General features: G+C 45.2%; 1 protein-coding gene across 1 annotated transcript; it reads right to left on the bottom strand.

Moving 5' to 3' along the window:
• Positions 1-7,874: 7,874 nt before the first annotated feature.
• Positions 7,875-25,203, bottom strand: eif4a3 (eukaryotic translation initiation factor 4A3). Its single transcript, XM_056279660.1, has 12 exons — positions 24,924-25,203; positions 23,801-23,873; positions 23,593-23,659; positions 21,077-21,139; positions 20,630-20,762; positions 13,365-13,445; positions 12,962-13,103; positions 12,511-12,649; positions 12,179-12,294; positions 11,648-11,755; positions 9,086-9,213; positions 7,875-8,063 (listed from the first exon to the last, which is right to left on the bottom strand). The coding sequence occupies exons 1-12, from the start codon at positions 25,075-25,077 to the stop codon at positions 8,047-8,049; spliced, it is 1,221 nt and encodes a 406-aa protein (XP_056135635.1). The 5' UTR covers positions 25,078-25,203; the 3' UTR covers positions 7,875-8,046.
• Between the last annotated feature and the right edge of the window lie 1,366 nt (positions 25,204-26,569).

Raw genomic sequence — 26,569 nt, 5'->3', positions numbered from 1 at the left:
AACTATTTGCTCTTTATGTTAGGGACCCTCCCAATATGGTCTAGTAGAGCAGCAGTGGACGAGCTAATGCCACCAGTAGTCAGGGAATTCTACCCAAACACAAGAGTGATACTAGACTGCACAGAGATCCGCATCGAGACAGCTAGTTCGAAGGTTTTGAACACCATGACATACTCCCATTATAAAAGTAACACTACACTGAAATCCCTAATTGGGATCACTCCCTCAGGGCCAGTTAGCCTGGTAAGTAATCTATATACAGGATGTATTTCTGATAAGGAGATAACTAAGAGGTCAGGTGTTCTGGACCTCTTAGAGTCAGGTGATGAGGTCATGGCCGATAAGGGCTTCCTTATCAAAAACCTGCTCGATGAAATAGATGTAAAACTTGTCATCCCTGCATTTTTAGGCCCAAGTGGACAGTTTAGCTGTGATGAGCTCACAGACACACAGAGTATTGCTGGCTTGAGAATACACGTCGAACGGTCAATAAGACGCATAAAGGAGTACCACATTTTTGATGGAGTCATACCCCTTTCACTAAGTGGAACAGTCAACAAACTGTGGACTGTGTTTGCTCTCCTAACACATTTTCAGGGACCACTGTTTTAAACCTTTGTTAAATTCAGCTGACAAGAAAATAGTGCACACAAACCTTAGATAGATTGAAACATATTTAACTTCATTTCAGTACAGTCCCATTTTTTTAGCCCACACCTTGAGATGAGCAATCACTATCTTAGTTTAGTAAACAATTGATGATTTGAGTTGGTAGCCAGTTCCAGTTTATTGCTACAGCAGAATGACAGTTGACCGAACATATTTTAGTTTAAAATGAACCAACAGTTTTGTTAAAGTTAAAGGACAAAGAATGAAAATATTGTAGATGGGACAATCTAATGTATACGTACATATTGAATGTACAGTATAAAAATGAAATGTATCTTATTTTTTATTTTATTGTGATTAAACAGCTTCTTTGAATACAGCCCTGTGTGTGTGTGTGTCTCTCCTCCCTGGCACAGGAGAGGCAGAAAGTACTCGAAGAAGAAAAGATCCAGCTTAGTTTTCATATTGTGGTAAATGATGGTAGGTGCTCCAGGTTGGTAGTCCAAACCATGTTTGCTGCTGCTGGCCCCGGCTGCGTTGATTTCCGATCGAGTAAGAAGGGGGCGTGGCTAAGTTCCCACCACTTGGTTTTTTTAAAATCCAAGATGGCCGCGGCGTGAAACGGGCGTATGGGTCCACTGAAAATGATTTGCTGAAATGTGAAACGCGGGTCTTTCCTCGTCCTCGTTGTCTGCGCCGAGCACCCCTACCGTAACACCGCCAGTAAATGCGCATCAAAATCAGACGAGCCGCCGGCTTGCCCGGGCTTTGGTAAATGACGGCTCACTTGGCCGCAGTGTTTATTGACAGATACGTTTCCTCACCTTAAGCCCGTTTCCCTCTGGGCAAATCCCCACCAACCCCCACTAACACCTGGCTTTCGTCTTTAGTGGGAAAGGTCGCAAGTGGCTTTCAGTTCCGGGTTGTCCCGGAACAGGTCACTCACCATGCCAGAAAGTCACGGCCCGTTCAAGACGGCGGCATGAGCAGACAGTAGAACCTTCTCCGGAAAGGTTTTCAGTATAGCAAGTTCAGCTTTGATTAGTATCGCACCAATCAACTGGAGCAACAGGACGTGATTTCCACTTTAACAGTCAATCTTTCGTCGGCGTTTCTCATCAGTACAGCGACTTTTCAAAGCAGCAAGCTAGCTTCCGTCGTCGTGCCATGGCTAGCAGCGTGAGTGTCCTAGCGTTGGGACGAGCTCGTCAACTCCACAATCCCCACTGAAAACCCCAACCGGCAAAAAAGGGAAAATGTGGGGTGATGCGGGGATATTGCCCCGTCACATTCTGACACGTGTGAATTCCCTCGATTCCGGTTTGACAGGTTCACCAGTCTGAGTTTGTAGCGTTAACGGTAACTGTCGGGACAGAGGAAGGAGATGTATTACTGAACAGACTGCCTTCGTTCTCCGAGTCATACGGAACTCCTGGTCCGAACTCCGGTGAGTCACGGTGCATGTGTTGTTGTGGTTGTTGCACTATACAGTAAGTGTGATCTATATAATATTAGGATACACAGTCCCTTACCGAAGTTGCTCTGTTCTGCTCTCCTCTTCACTTCTCATGGTATCATGAAGCTACTTAGCTACACTCTAGCTCACTGCAGGTCGCCTCCCCCCCCCCCTCATCAGTTCACCCTGAACAGTCGTTTCCTTTAATGCTCGGGCTTGAAGGGACAAGGTGGAATGAAAGGCTATTTCTCTTTATGCAGAGTTTTAATGCTGACTTGTGTATTATTCAGGAGACTCATTCAGAGGCTTATGACTTGACATGTTGGAGGAGGAGCCAGTGGGGTGAAGAAGAAGTGTGGTTCTCCCATGGCTCCAACAGTCTGCAGGCGTCTCCCCATTAGAAGACGGGTTCAGTGGTAAGATCCTTCTCTCCATTTCCGCTCCTCTTGGTCACTTTAGTTTTCCGTTACTCACTAAACGGGGAACTTTTTTTGCTTGGCAACATTTACGGGTAAAATAATAAAAAAGAAAACGTTGAATTAATGGAAACATTGAACAATAAAACAGAATATATACAGGGGAGATATACTGTCGCGGGCTGCTACTTACACCCCGGTGTTGACGAGCGACTGGGCGAACACACGATGCCGCGACACACCGGCTGGCCGTTAGCTGCTGTTGGCTAGCGATATAGCGGCTAGCGATAGCGGCTAACGATGGCGGCTGGCGACCGCGCTATGCTAGCCCGCCGTCCTGACGCTCGGCAGCGCAACGTTAACTCACCCTTTTGGTGTTGAGCGACGAAATGGGGTCTAGCTGACCTCTCTCGGGCTCTCTGCTGGTAGAGGGGTTTGCTCGGGGCTGTAACCTGGCGGGTCCCGGCACAGACGGGTCGACCCACGTCTCTACTTGTAGGACTCCAGGTAACAGCTGCCTACGCTCCCGGGTCAAGCTGGCTAGCCCCGCGACAGCGCGTGCCCCCCACCCAATGGCAGCTTCCCTCTCTAGTAACCCTGACAACAGCCCCTGTCCCGACAATCTAGCTCGCTATTCGCCACAATACGAATATGTAAATGATCGTGGGTGGAGACTTTAATTTGACTATAAATGATACGATTGACAGATGGCCTGCAAAGGCCAGCACCAACCCAAATGCCATCTTGATAGTGTTACTTCTCCTGTCTCCGTCTTCTGACTCCCTCCGCCGGAAGAAGTTCCAGGGGAACCGAATTTATTTGGGACCCAGGGCTGAAGTTCGCTGGCGCTGTCCGTCACTGCCTGGTGCTAGCTAGCTAGCTAGCTAAACTCCGGAGCACAACCCAACACGGTTCAATAGTTCACTTCGTCTGGAAATGGCGAGGACACCGTCTTCTCTCTTAGGAAACACGTTTAATCCTTCTTCACAGCGGCACAAAACGTTGACACGGGTCCAATATATCACAGTTCTTAGTCGTAATATTTCCTTTCACTTGCGCGGAGTTCCCACTACCGTTCGCGCCACACAACAACGACTTCCTCATTCCCCCCCTCCCTACCAACCAATCAGAGTCCGGCCCCAGATCTTGCTCTTAAAGCGGTAAACCCTTATTTACCAACAAAAGACTTCATACACAATTTATATTAGGTGTTACAGATATTTGGAGACTAAAACAAACAAATATGATGGATTTCACGAGGGGAAGCAAAACCGGCTCTGTTAAATCTGGAATGGGTCTATGGTTAATATCAGATTGTATGGTGGAGTCCACACTCCGAGCTGTGATCTTACCTGATCATCAAGTTATTCTACTGGAAGTGGCTGTGTCTGCCTGTCACCAAACAAGAGTGCACTACTGTGGTTACTGGAAGCTAATCAACTCTTTATTAGCACACGCGTGTTTAGAACAGGATAGCTTAGAGAAAATAAATAAGTACTGGCCACCAGGTCTTACTCAAAATGCTTTTAGTAAAAACTAGGAACTCCTCAAATTCGAACTCCGGAATTGATGATGAAATTAGGAGCTGAATTAGTCAAGTCCAGGAGAAAAGAAGAACCCCAATTAATTGCAGATGTCGTCACACTAAATAACTTGGCGCCTAATAATATGTTGGAGGAGAATAAAGTAAAATTAGCAGTTACAACTCAAATTGGACAACATTTACACTCATAATGCGAAAGGAGACTTTGTACGTTCCAGGAAAAAATGGCTCGAAGAGGGAGAACAAAGTTCATCTTATTTTTTTATACTAGAAAAACACCATCAGAAGAATAATTGCTTAATGAAATTGAAAATTGATGATTCGGTCATAGAAGACCCCCTAATGATTTCTAGCCACTGTGAACATTTCTGCAATAAACTATATGAATCCAAATCCTCAATCTCTGAAATACACAATCATATCCAAAAATTAGAAGGTGTTAAAGCATTAAATGATGAAAATAGAAGCATTTGTGACTTACCTATTACTATAAATGATATTAAAGATTATATCAACAAGCTCAAGTCTAATAAGTCTCCAGGGACTGATGGTCTAACAGCTGAATTCTATAAAAAACTCTCTAATGAATTATCGCCTTTCCTCCATAGGGTATTCATGGAAGCTTTCGATAATGGATATCTCCCTCCTCCCATGAATCAAGGTCTTATTATTTTGATTCCAAAACCACATAAGAATAAATTGCTTATTGCTAATTGGCGTCCAGTTTGCTACCTCCAAAGTGATTACAAGATAGTAGCCACATGTTTAGCTAGAAGAATTAAGGATGCTCTTACTGACACAGCGGATGAAACCCAGTCAGGTGTTATGGTAGGCAGACACATAACCAACAACATTAGACTTGTTCTGGACATTTTAGATTATTCAGACTTGGTTGACGATGAGGGATTTTTTTTTTCTTAGACTTCTATAAGGCCTTCGACACGATAGAGCATGATTTCATTTTTGAAGCATTAAATATATTTGGCTTTGGTAGTACATTTTCAAATGCAATTAGAGCCCTCTATAAAAATAGCAATTGTTCCATTAAATTGTCACATGGCACTTCTAAAATATTTAGCGTTAATAGAGGTCTTCGGCAGGGTTGTCCAGTTTCACCATATCTCTTTTTGTTTGCGATGCAAATTCTCTCGATTCACATTAAAAACAGTGGTGTCATGGGTATATCCATTGCTGATAAATCTATCCTCATTAGCCAATTAGCTGATGACACAACGTTATTCTTAAAAAAATAAGGTCCAAATTAAAAAATCTATTGATGTAATTAATGTCTTCTCCAAAGTTTCGGGTCTCTTTTTAAACATAAAATATGAACTACTTCCCATTAAGACATGTGATGATGAAAGATTACAAAACAAAACACATTCAGATATCGAGGTGTAATCATAGAGAGAGAGCAGAAATGCTAATCCTTTGATCAAAACAACAGAGCACAGATTCAGTCTCTGGCTTCAGAGGGATTTATCCATTTCTGGAAGATCTTCGCTGACAAAGGCAGAGGGTTTATCTAGACTTATTTATAATGCCCAAGCAACGGATGTACCCAAGGATTACTGCAGTAAAATAGACAAACTTTTATTTAATTTTATTTGGAAGAAAAAAGAGTGTGTTGATGAATAAACCATGCTCTGGTGGTATCAATGCCTTGGATTTCTCTACTTTAAATGTGACCTTTAAGATAAACTGGATCAAAGCCTATCTCCACAATCCATCCTCCATCTGGAATTTTATACCCTCCTATGTTTTTAATTCTGTTGGTGGTCTACCCTTTTTGTTAAGATGCGACTATAATATTTCCAAGATTCCACTGAAACTTCCAACTTTTCACAAACAAATGCTCTTAAGCTGGTCATTAATGTATAAGCATAACTTTTCTCCTCATAAATATTTTATATGGAACAATTCGATTTAAGAATAAGACTAATCAATAAGAGGTGGTTTGACAGAGGAGTACTGTTAGTTAGTCAGCTATTCAACTCAGCAGGCCATCTACTCACATGTGAAGGATTCCTTTACATGTATGATGTTCCTGTCAGTCCAAAGGATGATGCTGCTGTGTTTGATGCAATCCCTCCTGCAGCCAACATGTTATTATCCCCTGCACCCAGAGGAGATGTTTGTGTGATTCCTTCCTTAGACCCCGTTAACGTTTATATTGATGCTGAATGTCCTTTACTGAGGGTCAAAGCTACTAACCAGCGCATAGGGAACATTAGGGAAGCAGTTACTACTCCCTCTGCTGTTTTCTTTTGGAATAACATATTTGGCAACATTCAGTGGAAATGTTCATGGCTTCTCTCAAAGAAATACTTGTTAACTAACAAAGTTAAGGAAGTGTCATTCAAAATAATGCACCGTTGCTACCCTGTTGAGACCTGCTTTTCTAGATAGAGGATGGATACTGGTGTTAGCTGTAGCTTTTGTAGAAATGAGGACTCATCTCTTCTGGGAATGTACATATAGCGGTGTCTCTGGACTGATGTTAATAACTTTATACACAGGAAAATCACCAACTCCAATATGAAAATGGAGCATGTCTTACTCGGAGTAACTAAAGATGACCTTGATAATGTCCAGTTTTCACATAGGATTAATCTGCTTTTAATTTCTGGTAAATATCGTATCCATACCAGCACATTCTCTGCCCGTAAACCCAACTTCTTTATCTTCAAAGCCATTTTGACCAATATTTAGATTCTACCGGGGTGTAGTAAACACAGTAAAGCCATCAACACTAGAAACGTGTGAGACTATGTGGTCTCCCTGACATGCTGTACTGACCCCTGGTTTATACCATTTCATCTGACACACCCTTTGCTTTGTGTTTCTTTCCTTCTGCCGCATGCTTTCTTTTCTTTACTGTGTCCTGCTGGGCACTGGATTATTGTACATCTGCTCATTGTACATTGTATTATTTGAATTGTACTTATTTTGATTATTAACAAGTGAAAAAAAGTGCAATATTAAACGGTAAATACTAAAATATGAAAGAAAAAAAAACACCTTGCCAGAAAGTGATCGTCCGCCAATCACTGATTGCTGTCTGTGGTTTTGCACTTGCCAAAAAGTGATTGCACCTCCTACCTTCTGACCGAAACGTTGTTAAATATTATGTTAATATATTATAATTAATAATGACTGGCGACAGGATAGAGGTCAGTTGCCTTCTTCACATCCACATCAAACTAATTATCACCTTACTGAACACCTGTTATGCCTTAATGAAATCCTCACATTCAACACTGCCACATCCTCCCTGCTCATGGCTGTTTTGTGTTTGGTCTCCATGGTGATGGTGGTGACGTGGCTCGGGTCCTGGGCTGTTCCGGTGGCGCCTGGATCGTATTCTTCACGTATGTTATAATTCCATTATAGTTATGTTATCCTCTTTCAGTGTTGTGTAAGTTGTGTAAACACAACATCATGTCATGTTGTGCGTCTCGGGAGAGCGCCTCCTCCGCCCCCCTGAGGCGTCTTCCTACCTTTCCTCCCCGTTAGACCGCCTCATCAGAGCTGCTGGTGAGACTGCAGGGAGGAGGCCAGCCCAGCTTACTGACCGCTGTGCCAGATGGAGTCGAGGGTGCCGGGTACGAGGCCTGAGAGATACGAGGCTTCCTTTGTCCCGCATGTGCACACTTGACTCGTGTGCTTTGCCCTTGATGCTGAATGAACTCGTTTAAATGTCGCTGTCCATCAGTGCTCTGGTGTTTTGTGTGTATTTGTTCATCCTGGCTGCAAACCAGTATCCCTGTCATGGACGTCAGAGATACTCTGGACTTCACACAGGAAGTGGTTGGCAGGTGAATGGAAGTTAAACTGCCTGAGACTGGGATGGGGAACCAAACGGCCTTTATTTACAAAAGAGCTCTGGGTCTGCAAACAACAGTCCAGACAAACTCCGACACTTCTAAAACTACCACTTTAAAAAAAAGAAGAAGAAGAAATCACAGAAAAAAATCACAAAAGAAGAGGAAGTCCAACAGCTTGCATCGCTTCACACCTCTTCAGATCAGGTCGGCCACTGCAGATGAGACAAAGGTTCATTTTTAACATCCACATCTACTGAACACAACACAACCTGTTGCTTTATGGGGTGTTTATATACATATCTATCTATCTAGATAGATGTAGGAAAAAAAACTTAGTACATAGCAGCTGATGAGTGCGCGACGCACGAAACAGGCCTGTACTGTCTCATAAAGAACTTACTCGACTCACTGGATTATTTTGCTCCTTATTTGTTGAGCACTTTCCCCTACCGTTAAAACCAAGTTTTTATATATATAGAAACTTTGTTTAAAGAAACACTCAACGGTAGGGAAAGTGCTCAACAAATAAGGAGCAAAATAATCCAGTGAGTCGAGTAAGTTCTTTATGAGACGGTACAGGCCTGTTTCCTACCATAAGCATGTTCATCATAGAGGTGTTGGAGGATGCGAAATGTTAAATGAACCGGTCCGGTTCCAAGTCCTGAAAACGAGTCCACATTTCTGAGTCTTGGGTTCCCTCTTTCTTTGTGAGAAAAGGATGAGTCATTGCACACCTAAACTAAGAGCTGCACACGAGGCTGAAGAGGTTAGAGTAAAACTGATCACGTGAATTTGGAACCATTTAGAAACCAAGCTGCTGTTAAACGGCTCATTACCAGACAGGAACACTGCTCACTGGTTAGCCTAGCGTTAGCTTGACACTCACTGGTTAGGCTAGCGTTAGCGTTACACTCACAGAAGCTTGTTTTTATTTATTGGCAGAAACGTTCTCAGGACCAAACGTCCAGATCTCTAAAGTCTTCTGAAACCAGGTCTTAGTTCAGGTGTGTCACCAAAACTCCATTTATTCGTTTTCCCAGAAGACAAAGACCTGAAGGAACCCACAGTGCAGCAGACTTCTGGCTTATGAGGGCAAACTATGCCCCCAAGTGGTGAAAGGTAGTAATACCTGTTACCGATGATATTTAAGGTGGAAAGTTTTACTAAAGCCATGACGGCTAGAGAGAATCACCAACTGAGCAACTCATGCTTCGTCTCAAAGCTACTGGCTCACCGTTCATGGGCATCTCATCGATCTGGGTGGAGTAGTACTGCTCAATGTCCCGCAGGATTCGGATGTCGTCATTCTTCACAAAGTTGATGGCTACACCTTTACGACCATACCGACCCGATCGACCAATCCTGAGACAGAAGAGAGCGGGGTGATTGGCCAGATACAATTGGGGAGAAAAACGGGGGGGGGGGTTGACATTTTTCTATGACCAGAGAGTTTCAGTCAGAGCCACAGAACCTTGTGACTGGATGGACACAGAGAGGATGATGATGGATGACAGAAGTGACTTGCATGTGTCTCCCTCTACCTCACCTGCCTCGTCCTCCTCAGCCAACAGCCTACACCTTGTTGCAATCAGGAAAGTGGAAATTAAATAACGTTTGTCTTGTTCTTAACATCGAGACAGCAAACTCGCCATACTTGATCGAAATTACTGAAAACTGTCAAATGTGTGCAAATACTGTAATGGGTGTAATGGTAGGTAACTTCCACAGACACCTCTCTCGTCACCACCCACGTGGCCTGCACCTCCCCAAACTGTAATTAATGGATGTTCAGTGGGTCTCAGTGTTACAGTTACAATACAGTGAATGAAAAGAGAATGAACGGATTATTCCACCCATTATCTGAACTGCTTTATCCTGCTCTCAGGGTTGCAGGGATGCTGGAGCCTATCCCAGCAGTCACTGGGCAGCAGGTGGGGAGACACCCTGGACAGGCCGCCAGGCCATCACACAGGGACGACTCACACCTAGGGACAATGTAGTACGGCCGAGTAACCTGACCTACATGTCTTTGGACTGTGGGAGGAAACCAGAGCCCCCGGAGGAAACCCATGCAGACACGGGGAGAACATGCAAACTCCACACAGAGGATACCCGGGACGACCCCCGAGGTTGGACTACCCCGGGGCGCGAACCCCGGACCTTCTTGTTGTGAGGCTACTGCACTAAGCACTGAGCACCACCGTGCTGCCAGACAGATCATTATTGAATAAATTAAACTGTATGAAGTCAACTGTAGCATGTGACCTGTTTTGACCCCGCCCCTAAAAGAATTTGAATCGCGAAGAAGCAGAATTGATGAGCAGAATCTGCATCAGTATCAGAATCGTTACAATCCAAACAATACCCAACCCTAAAGCAGAGTCCAGAACATGACGAAGAAACCTTCTGGATACCACAGAACATGACGAAGAAACCTTCTAGATACCACAGAATATGAAGCAGTAACCTTCTGGATATCACACATCATGAAGAAGTAACCTTCTGAATATCACAAAATATGAAGAAGTAACCTTCTGGATATCACATAATATGAAGACGTAACCTTCTGGATATAACAGAATATGAATAAGTAACATTCTGGATATAACAGAATATGAATAAGTAACATTCTGGATATAACAGAATATGAGGAAGTAACCTTAAGAAGTAATCTTCTGGATATCACACAATATGAAGAAGTAATATTCTGGATATCACAGAATATGAAGCAGTGATATTCTGGATATCACAGAATATGAAGCAGTAATATTCTGGATATCACAGAACACGAAGAAGTAATCTTCTGGATATCACACAATATGAAGAAGTAATATTCTGGATATCACAGAATATGAAGCAGTAATATTCTGGATATCACAGAATATGAAGCAGTAATATTCTGGATATCACAGAACACGAAGAAGTAACCTTCTGGATATCACACAATATGAAGAAGTAATCTTCTGGATATCACAGAAACCTTCTGGTGCTGATCCAAACATGTCATGTGAAAAACAGCAGAGACATGAACATTTAACTGTTTAATGCCTGTGAGCTGATTCTTGGTTTTATTTAATAATTCTCCTCGTGTGGATGAAGATGGGCGTGAGAGAGACGTTCTCACCAACACTGAGATGAGGGATTTTATTAAACCAGTTTCTACTTTTAGACACAAACTAAACCCCCAGCAGCACAAAGTGGGTTTGTGGCTGCCATTATTGCATTAAACTGTACTGAATAGTTTATTACAATACTGTATGATACAGTATTTTACATTGTACTGTATTGTAGTATGGTATAGAACTGTTCAGTATGCTATAGTACTGTATAGCACATTATAGTACAGAATAATAAAGTATAATATAATATAACATCATACAATATCATGTAGTATAGTATTTATTTATTTATTTATTTATTTATTTATTACTACTTTTATCAATCCCGTGGGGCAATTCTTTCTCTGCATTTAACCCATCCTAGCTGTGTAGCTAGGGGCAGTGGGCAGCCGCCGTGCAGCACCCGGGGACCAGCTCCAGTTGGTCACAGACAGGAGTATTTACCCTAACATGTCTTTTTGATGGTGGGGAAACCGGAGCACCCAGAGACCACAGACACGGGGAGAACATACAAACTCCACACAGAGGACGACCCGGGATGACCCCCAAGGTTGGACTATATTGGGGTTCGAACCCAGGGCGTCTCTTGCTGTGAGGCGACAGCGCTAACCACTGGGCCACCGTATGTTAAGAGTAATGTATAGTACAGTACAGTGTCGAGTGTATGTGGACGCTACCTGTGGATGTACAGCTCTCTGTTGTTGGGAAGGTCGTAGTTTATGATCAGGGAGACCTGAGGAACATCCAGACCTCTGGCCCACACGTCTGTGGAGATCAGCACCCGACTACACACACACACACACACACACACACACACACACACACACGTTAAGGATACACAATGGCTTCAGGAAGTATTCAGACCCCTTCACTTTTCTTTCTTTTTTTTTTGAAAATATGTTTATTGGCATTTACAATTTTAGCATATTCAACAAGCCAGATACTGAGTAATTTAACACAATAAACCCCTCACCTCCCCCCACCCGACATTCCCTGATCCTCAAGGAGAAATACAAATTAAAGAAATAATGAAATTACACACAACTAAATTGAAAAAAAGAAAAAAAACAAGAACAACAACATGTATGTATGTACCACTTCTATTAAGAGTCTTGATGGTGATTTTAGACTTTTCTTCAGATATTTCCTGAGCAGACTGGTGAATAAGCATGATGGGCTTGTCAGACATGACAGGGGAGGTTTGGTACCTGGCTCCAGAGCGAAACTCCTTCATGATGGACTCCCTCTCCTTCTGAGGCATGTCTCCATGCATGGAGGACACTGTGAAGTTAGCCTCCCTCATCTTCTCTGTCAGCCAGTCCACCTGACACAACACAACCAGTTACACATCTGGATACAGTCTCACACATGACACGTTGCCCTACCCAAACAATCAGATACACAATCATAGTGAGACAACCAGATAAACACATACACATGGCTACACACAACTACCATAAATCCATCACACACACACACACACGCAGGCACAACCAACCAACACAACACAGATCTTCTGCTGTGTTTGTGTGAGACAGACCTTTCTTTTGGTGTTACAGAAGATGACAGCCTGGGTGATGGTCAGAGTGTCATAAAGGTCACACAAAGTGTCAAATTTCCACTCCTCTCTCTCCACCGCCACGAAGAACTGCTTTATCCCTTCCAGGGTCAACTCATCACTGAGAGAGCGAGAGAGAGAGAGACAGTGTTAACTCTTTCGTAACGATCACCCAGAAACAGTGCAGTTAAGTGATCAGGGTCCATCAAACCTAAGAGGTGCTTCACTCCTCAACACAAGTGATTCCAACATCATTTCTCTATGGGCTGACAGGGGTTGAGATGTGTGTACTGACTCACTGTTTGACTAACTATGATGTTAAAAGAAGATGTAGTGTTTTTACACCATGTCAGGCGCTCCTAGATGGTCGCTACATTAGCAAGAAGTGGACTGACAAACAGACCAGGAAGTGGGTGTTACTGTTTGTGTGTACCGTTTGACCAGGATGCGAATGGGGTCAGTCATGAACTTGTTGGTCATCTCCAGGATCTCATGGGGTAGCGTGGCGCTAATCAGACACACCTGGGTGGCAGGGGGCAGGTAGCGGTACACATCGTAGATCTGTTCCTTAAAGCCTGCAGGCCCCAGCACAAGCACAAGGGGAGACAAAGGGACATTAAAGCCAAAACACACCAGCACCAAAAAGGAAGCACCTCATTGCAGCTTAAAACCCCCAACTAGATGTGTCAAGTGCTCAAAACACTGTTCTCTTCTGGTTTGAAGCACCTGGGTTTCCCATTCATAGACCAACTCCTGCCTCAGAATACAGGATCTGGCTGAGATCTCCAACTCCCTTAAAACCATCTACCTGATACCAACCAGACACAAACACCCACCTTTATTCAACATCTCATCAGCCTCATCCAGGACCAGCATCTTAATGGCACGTGTCCTCAGACTCCTCCTGCGGATCATATCTGCACAGAGCACATGGATAAATAAGCCTAATGTGGAATAACAAGCTTGATATGGAATGTTGAATTCAATACAGAATACCAGGCTAAACACAGAATACCAGGCTAAACACAGAATACCAGGCTAAACACAGAATACCAGGCTAAACACAGAATACCAGGCTAAACACAGAATACCAGGCTAAACACAGAATACCAGGTTTAACACAGAATACCAGGTTTAACACAGAATACCAGGTTAAACACAGAATACCAGGCTAAACACAGAATACCAGGCTAAACACAGAATACCAGGCTAAACACAGAATACCAGGCTAAACACAGAATACCAGGTTAAACACAGAATACCAGGCTAAACACAGAATACCAGGCTAAACACAGAATAGCAGGTATAATACAAATACCAGGTTTAACACAGAATAACAGGCTAAACACAGAATACCAGGTATAATACAAATACCAGGTTTAACACAGAATACCAGGCTAAACACAGAATACCAGGCTAAACACAGAATACCAGGCTAAACACAGAATACCAGGCTAAACACAGAATGCCAGGCTAAACACAGAATACCAGGCTAAACACAGAATAGCAGGTATAATACAAATACCAGGTTTAACACAGAATAACAGGCTAAACACAGAATACCAGGTATAATACAAATACCAGGTTTAACACAGAATACCAGGCTAAACACAGAATACCAGGCTAAACACAGAATAACAGGCTAAACACAGAATACCAGGTATAATACAAATACCAGGTTTAACACAGAATACCAGGTTTAACACAGAATACCAGGCTAAACACAGAATACCAGGTTTAACACAGAATAACAGGTTAAACACAGAATACCAGGCTAAACACAGAATACCAGGTTTAACACAGAATACCAGGCTAAACACAGAATACCAGGTTTAACACAGAATAACAGGTTAAACACAGAATACCAGGCTAAACACAGAATACCAGGTTTAACACAGAATACCAGGTTAAACACAGAATACCAGGTTTAACACAGAATACCAGGCTAAACACAGAATACCAGGTTTAACACAGAATACCAGGTTTAACACAGAATACCAGGCTAAACACAGAATACCAGGTTTAACACAGAATAACAGGTTAAACACAGAATACCAGGTTAAACACAGAATACCAGGCTAAACACAGAATACCAGGCTAAACACAGAATACCAGGTTTAACACAGAATAACAGGTTAAACACAGAATACCAGGTTAAACACAGAATACCAGGCTAAACACAGAATACCAGGTTTAACACAGAATACCAGGCTAAACACAGAATACCAGGTATAATACAAATACCAGGTTTAACACAGAATAACAGGCTAAACACAGAATACCAGGCTAAACACAGAATACCAGGCTAAACACAGAATACCAGGTATAATACAAATACCAGGTTTAACACAGAATACCAGGTTTAACACAGAATAACAGGTTAAACACAGAATACCAGGCTAAACACAGAATACCAGGTTTAACACAGAATACCAGGCTAAACACAGAATACCAGGTTTAACACAGAATACCAGGTTTAACACAGAATACCAGGCTAAACACAGAATACCAGGTTTAACACAGAATAACAGGTTAAACACAGAATACCAGGTTTAACACAGAATAGGACAATGTAGGGTTGGGTACCGAACTCGATACTTTTACACAGGGGTGGGCGATATATCGAATATACTCGATGTATCGCGGCTAGCTCTATGTGGGATGTATTAAATGCCTATATTGCCAACACCGAGTACAAATGGTCTAGTATTTTTATAAGCTGCCATCATGAGGCTCGCTGTCCCCTATGGCTCTTTCCCGTACACACACTCGCCCGCCCATTCCCCAACCCGACCAATCTCCTGGGTGAGTGTGTGTGACGTAGGTGAGGTGCATATTGAATCTGGAGTGAACAGGAAAGGGCAGTCGGGAGAGAGCGAAAGAAGCGAAATACCGAAGTGAGTTTAACTTTAAGTTAAAGTACACTGGTGTTTCTCTTCAGATTTTATATATCATATGTTAAGTTAAATGTGTCGAGTATTTTTATACAGTCTGTGGTTGAGCGGAGAAACAGTAATGGAGGATGGAGGTGGACAAATTAGTTCTGAAAAGAAACAGCACCAGATCCATCATCTGGCCGTGGTTTGGGTATTACAAGGGAGATGTTGAACAAACAACGGTTATCTGCACAATATGCAGCAAATCTATTGCCACAAAAGGCAGCAGTACCACGAATCTGTTTCACCATGTGAAATGCCCCCACTACAAGACAAAGAATGCCTGAAACGCCGCATGTCCACATCAACAGCCACGGCAAATAAAACGCCAAGGCAAACAGACCCACACCAGAAGTAAATGACTTTGGCTGCTTCGTTTTTTCAAATCAGTGCCACACGACAAAAAAAGTCCAAAATGGAAAGAAATCACAGCTGCAGTAACACGTTACATCGCCAAAGACATGGCCCCAGCTGGTGTGGTTGAGAAGCCCAGATTCAAAACACTCATTAATACACTTGATCCAAAGTATGTATTGCCTAGTCGCACATTCTTTGCTGAGAAAGCTCTACCAGAGTTGTACATTTCAGTGAGAGAAAGGCTGGCCCACCTGCTAACAAATGTGACCCATTTCTCCACAACTACCGACCTGTGGTGCAGCAGAATGTGTGACCCATATCTGAGTTTCACCGTACACTACATCGCCAACTGGGAGTTGAAGAGTTTGTGCCTTCAAAGGAGTGCTTTCTCAGAGGACCGTACAGGCGAGATAATCGCACAAGGCTTGCAAGATGGCAGTTGGAAGAGGAGGAGAGACCTGGCTACAGCACAGAAGGAGCTTAATATCTCTGCATACCAGCTGATCACAGAGTCCCCTACCAGGTGGGGGTCCAGGCAGAAGAGGATTGAGCAGGTGCTGGAGCAGGAGTGAGCAATTTCTCAAGTCCTGGCCCCAGACAAAAAAAACCAGGCACCTCGTTCTGACCTGACAAGACCTGAAAGTCCTCGAGTCAGTGCACAAGGCTCTAAAACCCCTGGTGGAATTCACAGATGCTTTATCGGGTGAGGACTATGTCTCTGTGTCCTATGTCAAGCCTGTGCTTCATCTCTTCCACTCCAGCATCTTGGCACTTCAGGAGGATGACACTGCACTGACCCAGTCCATCAAAGTATCCATCCTGGATTACTGGAAGGAGAAATTTGCTGACCCTGCCACCAACGACCTGCTGGACATGGCATCGTTAGTGGATCCCAGGTTCAAAACTGCTTACATTTCAGAGGAAAAGGTGGAGGGAATCAAGTGCAGAGTCATGTCGGAGATGAAGGAAATACTGTCTGACCAGGGCACGGCTGAGTCGGCTGCTTCACAGCCTCATGAAACTCAAACAGCATCTTAGCCACCAAAGAAGAAAACCCTTGCAGGCTTCTTCAAAAGGCCAACAACATCCTCTGCCGCACCCTCCCACAGAGAGCAGGTTAAAACAGGGTTGTCTTCCTACTTGCAGTGTGTTGGCCCAGACTGTGAATCAGATCCCCCTGTGCTGGTGGAAGGACCACAAGGAAATGTTCCCAAACCTGAAAAATTTGGCTCGAAAATATCTGTTGTGCGCCCACCACCAGTTCCCCATCAGAAAGAGTATTTAGTACCAGTGGGAATATGGTTACTTGCCACCGGGCATCGTTCAAGCCAGAAGCCATTGATGAGCTTGTAGACAACCTGTTGGTACTGACAAGTTGTACACATGCACATACATCCCCATACATCCCTCACATTCCATTTTCCCCTCATCGATATGCACAGTGACTTATCACAACACACACACACACACACACTGTTTGTTTGAGTGTATATGTACTGGACTCTAATACATGCATGTGTCTCATCCAGACCTGATTACTGTAATGTTCTGTTCTCAGGTCTGCCACGTTCTAGTACTAGAAGTCTTCAGATGGTTCAGAATGCTGCTGCTGCTAGAATCCTAACTAAAACTAGGACATGTGACCATATTACACCAATTCTTGCCTCCCTTCATTGGCTTCCTATCCATCCATGTTAGATCAGAATACAAGGTCCTCCTGCTGACTTATAAAATCCTAAATGGGCTTGCCCCATCCTACCTGTCTGATCTCCTTAAACCTTACATGCCATCTCGAGCTCTTCGTTCTCAAAATACAGGGCTCTTGTGTGTCCCCAAAGTTAAAAAGAGGTCAGCTGGTGGCAGCAGGGCCTTTTCCTATCGGGCGCCATTGTTGTGGAATAACCTGCCTGCTGCCATCAGACCATCAGAGTCTGTTGAGTCTTTAAATCCAAACTCAAAACTCATCTTTTTGCCTTAGTTTACAATTAGTTGTCTTTAAGTTGAGTGCTTCACAACCTGTACTGGATGGTGGGTTGGTTTTCTGTCTCAGTGAATTTACCAACCACTGTTCTGCTGACAAGATTATCGAGCATAGATTACAGAGTATAGATTATGACTAAATGATGACTTAATTGATTATGGCTAATGACTATTGCAAACTGTTCTCTTCTCTAACGTCCTTTGTGTCTCTCTGAATGATGTCTTCTCCTTTCTCTGTGTTTGAATGGTGTCATGTGAGTCTCCCTTGTGTGCACAGGCAGTCGGTTCTCCTCCCAGGTCTCCGTGGTGATGGTGGCCACCATTTGGATGCTGCCTGCCCTTCCACTCCTCACATTTTATTTTTATAAATCCATATAATTTTATTTTTTTTACATGATGATGCTGGTTGCGTGGCTTGGGTCCTTGACTGTTCCGCTGGCATGTGGACACTGCTTGGTATCCTGCGCATCATATTTTTCATAAATTTTATAAGTCCATTATAATTCTGTTTATCCTCTTCCAATGTTGTACTGTGTAAATTACGTAAACACAACATCTATTGCACGTTGTCCATCTTGGGAGACAGGTCCTCCTCTGTTGCTCTCCCTGAGGTTTCTTCCTGTTGTTTCTCCCTGTTAAAGGGGTTTTTAGGGAGTTGTTCCTTATCCCATGAGAGGGTCTAAGGACAGGATGTTGTGTTGCTGTCAAGCCCACTGAGGCACATTTGTAATTTGTGATATTGGGCTATACAAATAAAATTGATTTGATTCGATTCCTTACGAGCCTTCCAACAAATCCCTCCTGGCTTACTGCATGTGTGCATCTGGGTGAAAGAGTACACGGCAGAGAGAAAGAGAGACAGCGAGACTACGTCACCCCTCTCCTACAACCTACAGTTTGTTCAGATCCAACAGTCAGGCCAACGGCGAGCTGAAAACTGTTCCGTTTTGTTTAAATGTACCATTTCCCCCATTTCCCAACCTCACAGCAGTAATTACCCTGCTGTAATGACTCCTATTAGTATATCACGTACTTCCTCTGGTACACACACATACATACCTCCGCTGGTACACACATGCTATGCCCTGGTGATTGTGACAGGCTACAGGTTGTAGGGACAGGGTTGGGAGGAGATGGATGGATGGATTAGACAGACAGACAGACAGACAGACAGACAGACAGACAGACAGACAGACAGACAGACAGACAGACAGACAGATATAGAAACCCAGCTGATCTTGTCCTTTCCTCCCTCTGACACACAAGTAGAGACACACATTGCTGCGTGCTTGACTGACATCTCGGAGTGGATGGCGACACACCACCTGAAGCTCAATCTGGACAAGACAGAGCTGATGTTCCTCCCAAGGAAAGGTTGCCCGCACCGAGACCTGGCCATCACCATGACAACACCGTGGTGACGCCAACTCGGACTGCGAGGAATCTGGGTGTGATCCTCACAACCAACTGTCATTTGCTGCAAACGTTGCATTGGTTGCTCGCTCCTGCAGATTTCTCCTCTATAAAATCAGGAGGATTCATCCATTCCTCACCGACGAGACGGCACAGATGCTCATCCCGGCTCTGGTCATCTCCCGGCTGGACTACGGCAACTCCCTCCTTGCTGTTGCCCCGGCGTCGGCCATCAGACCTCTGGAGCTTGTTCAGAAAGCTGCAGCTCGTCTGGTGTTTCAACCTCCCTAAGTTCTCCCACACATCTCCCCTTCTCATGTCCCTACACTGGCTCCCTGTAGCTGCTCCCATCCAGTTTAAGACTCTGGTGCTGGCCTACAGGGCAGTGAAAGGAACAGCTCCTTCCTATCTCCAGGCCATGGTCAAGCCCTACACCCCCACCCGACCACTTCACTCTGCTGCCTCGGGTCGCCTGGTTGCCCCGTCGCTCAGAGGCCCCTTTCTGCCTATAGACCCGGTCCCGGTTCTGTTCTGTCCTGGCCCCACAGTGGTGGAATGAACTCCCCACTGATGTCAGGACAGCGGAGTCGCTGCCCATCTTTCAGTGCAGGTTGAAAACTCACCTCTTCAAGAACTACTACCCTGTTACTTGTTCTTACCACTTATTGTATTCACTCATTAAAAACAAAATCTCTTTCCTGCACTTTTACTGTAGCACTGGTTTTGCTCTTAGATGCTTGTTTAGATGCACTTATGACCTCTGATGACCAGTAGTTCTGATCTCCTATGTTAAATGATGCACTTATTGTAAGTCGCTTTGGATAAAAGCGTCAGCTAAATGACTGGAATGTCATGTCATGTCATGTCATGTCATGTCATGTCATAGATAGATAACAATGTTGAAATAGAGAAGTTTGGACTTATTTTTTACAACTGAAATTACATCTTTGTTATTACAGAGAGTGAAGTACTGAAAAAAGGTACCACTGAATACCAGTACCGACTTCCAGTTACCGGTATCGGTTCAAAGGTCACTGATACCCAACCCTGTAGAGTAGTATGGAGAAACACCGATAAATTCTGTTCACATCACAGGTCAACATTGTAAACTGTTGTGTGTTGGTAAAAAAGTGAAAGACAACAGCAGCACCCCCCCCCCGCTCCATTTAAAAACACAGGAGCCAGACCGGCTGACTGTTTCTGTTGTTGTGTGTCCCAGTGAACTATACAGCCACCACGGTAAACTGACTTCTACCCAAGCAGCTTTACAATGTCAGCTGTATCAGCTACCTTCCAGTTTGACTTAGTCTGGGTTTTCCACTTTGACCCGGTGTTATTTACCCACTGAACAACAGAGGGCAGACGACAGCCCACAAGTAGTCTACACAGGCAAATGAAGATGTCAACACACTCACCAAACACTCTGCCGGGGGTTCCTGCCACCACGTGTTGACCGTAGTCCAACTTCCTGATGTCCTCACCCACACTGGTCCCACCAATGCAGGCATGGCACTGAACATTCATATAATCCCCCAGAGCCAGGAGGACCTAACACACACACACACACACACACACACACACACACACACACACACACACACACACACACACACACACAGTTACCAGCTGCGTGCTCCGACTGGCTGGGGGATGTGTTCTGACTGGTTGGGGGCTGTGTTCTGAGTGGTTGGGGGCTGTGTTCTGAGTGGTTGGGGGCTGTGTTCTGACTGGCTGGGGGATGTGTTCTGACTGGTTGGGGGCTGTGTTCTGACTGGTTGGGGGCTGTGTTCTGACTGGTTGGGGGCTGTGTTCTGACTGGTTGGGGGCTGTGTTCTGAGTGGTTGAGGGATGTGGCAGCTTACCTTCTGGATCTGCCCAGCCAGCTCTCTGGTTGGGGCCAAGATCAGCGCCTGAGTCTCTCTCACCTGCCAGGAAGACATAAACCCTCGTGTCATCGCAGTAATAAACATGACAGCGAAGCATTAGTGCTAGCTTAGCACACTGCAGTGCTGAAGATGCTCCTCAGAACATTAAATCAGTTTACTGGACTTCTGTATTCAGTGACTTTAAGCACTGCCCAACATTTACTCCTCAGAACATTAAATCAGTTTGCTAGACTTCTGTATTCAGTGACTTTAAGCACTGCCCAACATTTACTCCTCAGAACATTAAATCAGTTTACTGGACTTCTGTATTCAGTGACTTTAAGCACTGCCCAACATTTACTCCTCAGAACATTAAATCAGTTTGCTAGACTTCTGTATTCAGTGACTTTAAGCACTGCCCAACATTTACTCCTCAGAACATTAAATCAGTTTGCTAGACTTCTGTATTCAGTGACTTTAAGCACTGCCCAACATTTACTCCTCAGAATATTAAATCAGTTTGCTAGACTTCTGTATTCAGTGACTTTAAGCACTGCACAACATTTACAGTACACAAAGGCTTTCCTTTCACACCTGCTTTATTTTCAACAGACATAATGAACTCTTCGCATGATTGGGTTCATTTTGACCAGTGTGAACACCCTACATGGACTCTAGCATCCAACATCCACACCACAAAGTTCATCAGATCATCAGGGGTTCATACCCAACAGTGACTCCCACTGTTTCTGGTGTGGCAGCACTTCTGCTAGGGTTCGAAGTAACTTAAATAAATACTGAAGTGATGTAACGCTATGAGTTCACACAAGAATGTGAAATCAAGATGGCAGCGCGGACGGCAGCCTCGGTTCTGCGCTCTCTTGTACTTGTTCTGTTTGTGTTTATTTGTTTAGTCTCCAGCGCCCCCTCACTGATCACATACAGAAGGGCAGGACTTTTAAGCCTCCAGCTGTCCACTGGACAAACTGGACAGACTTTCTTACCAACTTTAATTAAACATTTTAACGAAAGTCTTGCCGAGGTCTTGATCAGTACAGTCCTGTGCAGACCACGCCGAAGACGCCGAAGGAGGAAGTGAGCCGGAGCGCTCGTTAAACTGCAACAGCGGGGATTTAGAACCGCGCTCCCGTCAGTCCACCTGGCAAATGTCCACTCTCTGGCCAACAAGATGGACGAACTGCTGCTCCTAAATGGAAAAAACTCGAGACTTTTCCAGATCTGCTGCCCTGAACCTGGCTTAGTGAGCACATCACGGACAGTACACTTCATCTGCCGCAGTTCCAACTCCTCCAGGCGGACTGTGAAACAGAACTACCGGGGAAAAAACGGGGTGGCGACATATGCTTCTACATAAACGAAGGTTGGAGTACGGATGTCCCGGTGTTGAAGAAATCCTGCAGCCCTCACTTAGAGACCTTTTTCATTGACTGTAAACCATTCTATTCACCGCAGGAATTTTCATCATTTATTCTGGTCGGTGTCTATATCCACCCCAGACCTGTGTTAAAGAGGTGTTAAAACACCTGCTGATCAAACTACAGACATGGAGCACACACATCCAGACTCCCTGCTCGTTATCTTTGGGGATCTTAACAGAGCAAACCTCAGCCACCATCCATCCAGCCATTATCTGAACCACTTATCCTGCTCTCAGGGTCGTGGGGATGCGGCAGGCTATCCCAGCAGTCATTGGGCAGCAGGCGGGGAGACACCCTGGACAGGCTGCAAGGCCATCACAGGGCTGAGACACACACACACACACACACACACGCACACATTCATACCTAGGGACAGTTTAGTACGGCCAATTCACCTGACCTACATGTCTTTGGACTGTGGGAGGAAACCGGCGCCCCCGGAGGAAACCCACGCAGACACGGGGAGAACATGCAAACTCCACATAGAGGACGACCCGGGACAACCCACCAAGGTTGGACTACCCCGGGGCTCAAACCCAGGACCTTCTTGCTGTGCGGTGACCGCGCTAACCACTGCACCACCCAACCTTCACCACGAACTGCCAAAATACAGACAGCATGTTGTCCCACCAGAGACAAAAACACTCTGGATCATTGCTACACAATATTAAAGGACACCTATCGCTCTGTCCCCTGTGCAGCCCTGGGACTCTCATCTTATCCCTACCTACAAGCAGAAACCAATGGTCCGGGCTTGCGCTGCACCGCGCTGCACCGTGACTAGCGAGTTGATTGGCAGCTGCCTTTAGCTGACAGTCGATGCAAGCACATCCAAACGCATATCCACAGCCTCAGATGTTCGCACTCCATTGTCTTTCTATGGAAGTCCGCCAATTATTTCTCAGCGGATCTGCACGAATCACGCAGTTGACCTATTTTGGAACCAAAACATTGAATTTTGCCGAAAGCAGACAAGTTTGCATGCCTGAACAAACTGGTCTGTTAAGATCTGACAGTATTACAGGCTATGAAGAAGTACAGAATCACAAAGCCAGAGGGCTCTGCTGCAAATACCTGAATATCCAAACACTGCAGCACTGAAACGCAGAACGTGGCTGTTTTTCCTGTACCAGACTGAGACCTGAGCAGAGAGAGAGAGAGAGAAATGCATCAACATCAGCCTTCAACATCACTGAAATGACCGTGTGTCCACATACCGAGTCGTTTTAATGTCATGTGGAGCACCCTGCCACTTTGCCACAAGACTGTGCTTAGTACTTACTGTGCGATGACGTCTCTGCCCTTGATTATCTGCTTAATGGCTCTCTGCTGAATGGCTGATGGCTTCTCAAAGCCTGAAGACAGAAAATCAATCAGTCAGCCGATCGAGTTGCATTTTATATAGCCCTTTCTAGCTGCAACAGCCACGCAAAGCGCTTTACATAAACATATAAATTACATTTTTACACAAATGACAAAACAATACAGCATAATACACAGCATATTATATACAGATAATATAAAGTATAACACCAAGCCAAAACTAGCTTTTAAATGTTCTGTTCCGTTCTATTTTCATCTATTCTGCTCTATCATGTTCTGTTCTGCTCTATTCGTCCCATTTAGTCAGTTTTTATTTTGAATAGGCTCGTCACACAAAAAGAAAAGGTATTTAGTTGACCTTATTTAACCAGGAGTGTCACTGAGATAAAACCCACTTGTGCATAAGTGATTTGGTACTGCCTACACCGACTAGTGCTTCAGTGCGTGGTGACTCCCTCCCTCCAGCACAGTGCTGGCGACTGCTGCTTGGGGGAAAGCAGCAGGTGTTACTCTGTCCCAGCACTTGAGCCACAGGTGTGTATTTGTGGTTTAATGTGGCGTGTGTGGCCATGTGAAGAGTAGGTGTTGCATGAAAGCACAGCTGATGGGGATGCTAACAACTGCAGCCTGCCTCCTACACTTGAAGACCCCAAAACACCGCGTCCCCGCTGCCGCCCAGGGGCTGCTGGGAGCGGTGGGCTCCAGCATCCCGCCAGCCCGGCAGCAGCGTAGGCGCTTCGGATACTGGCTGGACGGGCGGACGGGGTGTCGGGGCAGATGGCGGAGCTCGATAAGCATGTAAAGTACAGACAACTTTAAAAACAGGGCGGCCAACGGAACTAGCCGACCTAGCCGCCATAGTACCGTTTAACCCACAACGCACTCCGATATCTCCCCGAGCTAGCACCGCGGGCCTCGGCCTGACGTCTACATCACGCTGAACGCCGTCACCTCAGGGCAGGGCCCGTCTCCGGCGCTAAGCCGGAGCCCTCAGGCCCCGCTCCCATCCCCGGAGGCCCCGCTCTCTCCCCCCGGAGGCCCCGCTCCCATCCCCGGAGGCCCCGCTCCCATCCCCGGTCTACCGTAGGCGTAAATCCCGCGGAGCAAGTCCTCTCTCAGGCCCATTGTGTCGAAGGTCGGGGTGACGTCCACCTCCTCGCTGGTCTCGAACTCCACCTTCGTCATGTCCTCCTCCTTCAGGAGACGCTTTCTACCCGGCGCGGCAACGGCGGCCATGGCTCCTGTCGGTTCTGAGTCCGGATCGGCGACTCTAAATTCGGGTTAAACCCCAAATTGTTGACGTAAAGTCGACCAGAAGCTGCGGCGGCTAGCGGGAAGCGTAGGGAAGGGACCTCCGCGTGCGTCGCGCTGGTGACGTCATAAAGATGGGACGCCGACGCAGCTTTTTCTTTTTTCTTTTTTTATGACGACTTTTTATTTTTTACTGAACATTGTTCACGTTCATGTCCACATTCTTGAAGAAAGATCATTACAAAACAAACATGGCGAATGTACATTCCATCCAGAAACACATAGATATGTGCGGAGTGCCAAAGGGGACAGTGTGTAAACATTTCTATACACTATATCAGCACGTGCATGGAGGCTGAATGTCACGTGACCAATATAGGGTAATGTATTGTGAAAATAAGGGTACAAACAAGAATAAGTTAAACACATGACATATACACTAAGTGAAAATAATAAAACATAGTCCATCATACAAGGGGGAAGTAATAAGGATATCAGTCTTCTGATTCAGTGGGAACATATACATGCATATCCTGTCATGTCCACCTACCTCGTGTATATAAGTGACCTGCTAACATATTTATTCCAGCATGTTTGTGCTCTGTGCCACTGACTTCCTGTTTCACCTGTATATAGTCATCCCTTGTATATATTCCTGAAGATTGTGTTGTTATGCTATGTAAGCACACTGAGAGATACTAAACGGAGTCAAATTCCATGTATGTGAACCAAAAAGATGAAGGAGATTATCCTGGACTTTAGAACCGCCAAGAAGATCACACACAGTCCTGTCCACATCAGCACAGAGGCTGTGGAGAGAGTCTCCAGCTCCAGGTTCCTGGGAGTCACCTCCATCACGGAGGACCTCTCCTGGGCTGACAACACCTCGAGTCTCCAGCTCCAGGTTCCTGGGAGTCACCACCATCACGGAGGACCTCTCCTGGGCTGACAACACCTCGAGTCTCCAGCTCCAGGTTCCTGGGAGTCACCACCATCACGGAGGACCTCTCCTGGGCTGACAACACTTCAGCAGGAAGTGGGTAAGGGGTAAGGCACAACAACGCCTTTATTTTCTGAGGAGGCTAAGGAGAGCCAACCTCCTCCAACAGCTGCTTGTCAACGTTTAGAGATGCTCCGCAGAGAGCATCCTAACAAACTGCAAGATAGCCTGGTACAGCAGCTGCACCACAGCTGAGAAGAAAGCCCTGCAGCGTATAGTGGGACCAGCAGAGGACACTGTTGGCTTTGAGCTGCCTCCACTAGAACATCTTCACAACACTCGCTGTGTGAGGAGGGCTGAGAACATCCTAAAAGACCCTGGACCCTACCTGTTTCAGCCCCGCCCACCAGGTCGGTGCGTCACATCAATCTGCACACGCACAGAGAGACTGAAAGCAGCTTGTTTCCGAAAGCTGCGGCACTAATGAAGTCAGACGTCTCCTCGGTCCAGCAAGACTGATGTGCTGCCACCACTGGC

The sequence above is a fragment of the Lampris incognitus genome, chromosome 5 (assembly GCF_029633865.1).
Source record: "Lampris incognitus isolate fLamInc1 chromosome 5, fLamInc1.hap2, whole genome shotgun sequence".
Classification (NCBI taxonomy): domain Eukaryota; kingdom Metazoa; phylum Chordata; class Actinopteri; order Lampriformes; family Lampridae; genus Lampris; species Lampris incognitus.
Note: the sequence above shows the minus strand (reverse complement) of the source record. Positions and strands in the feature narration are given on the sequence as shown.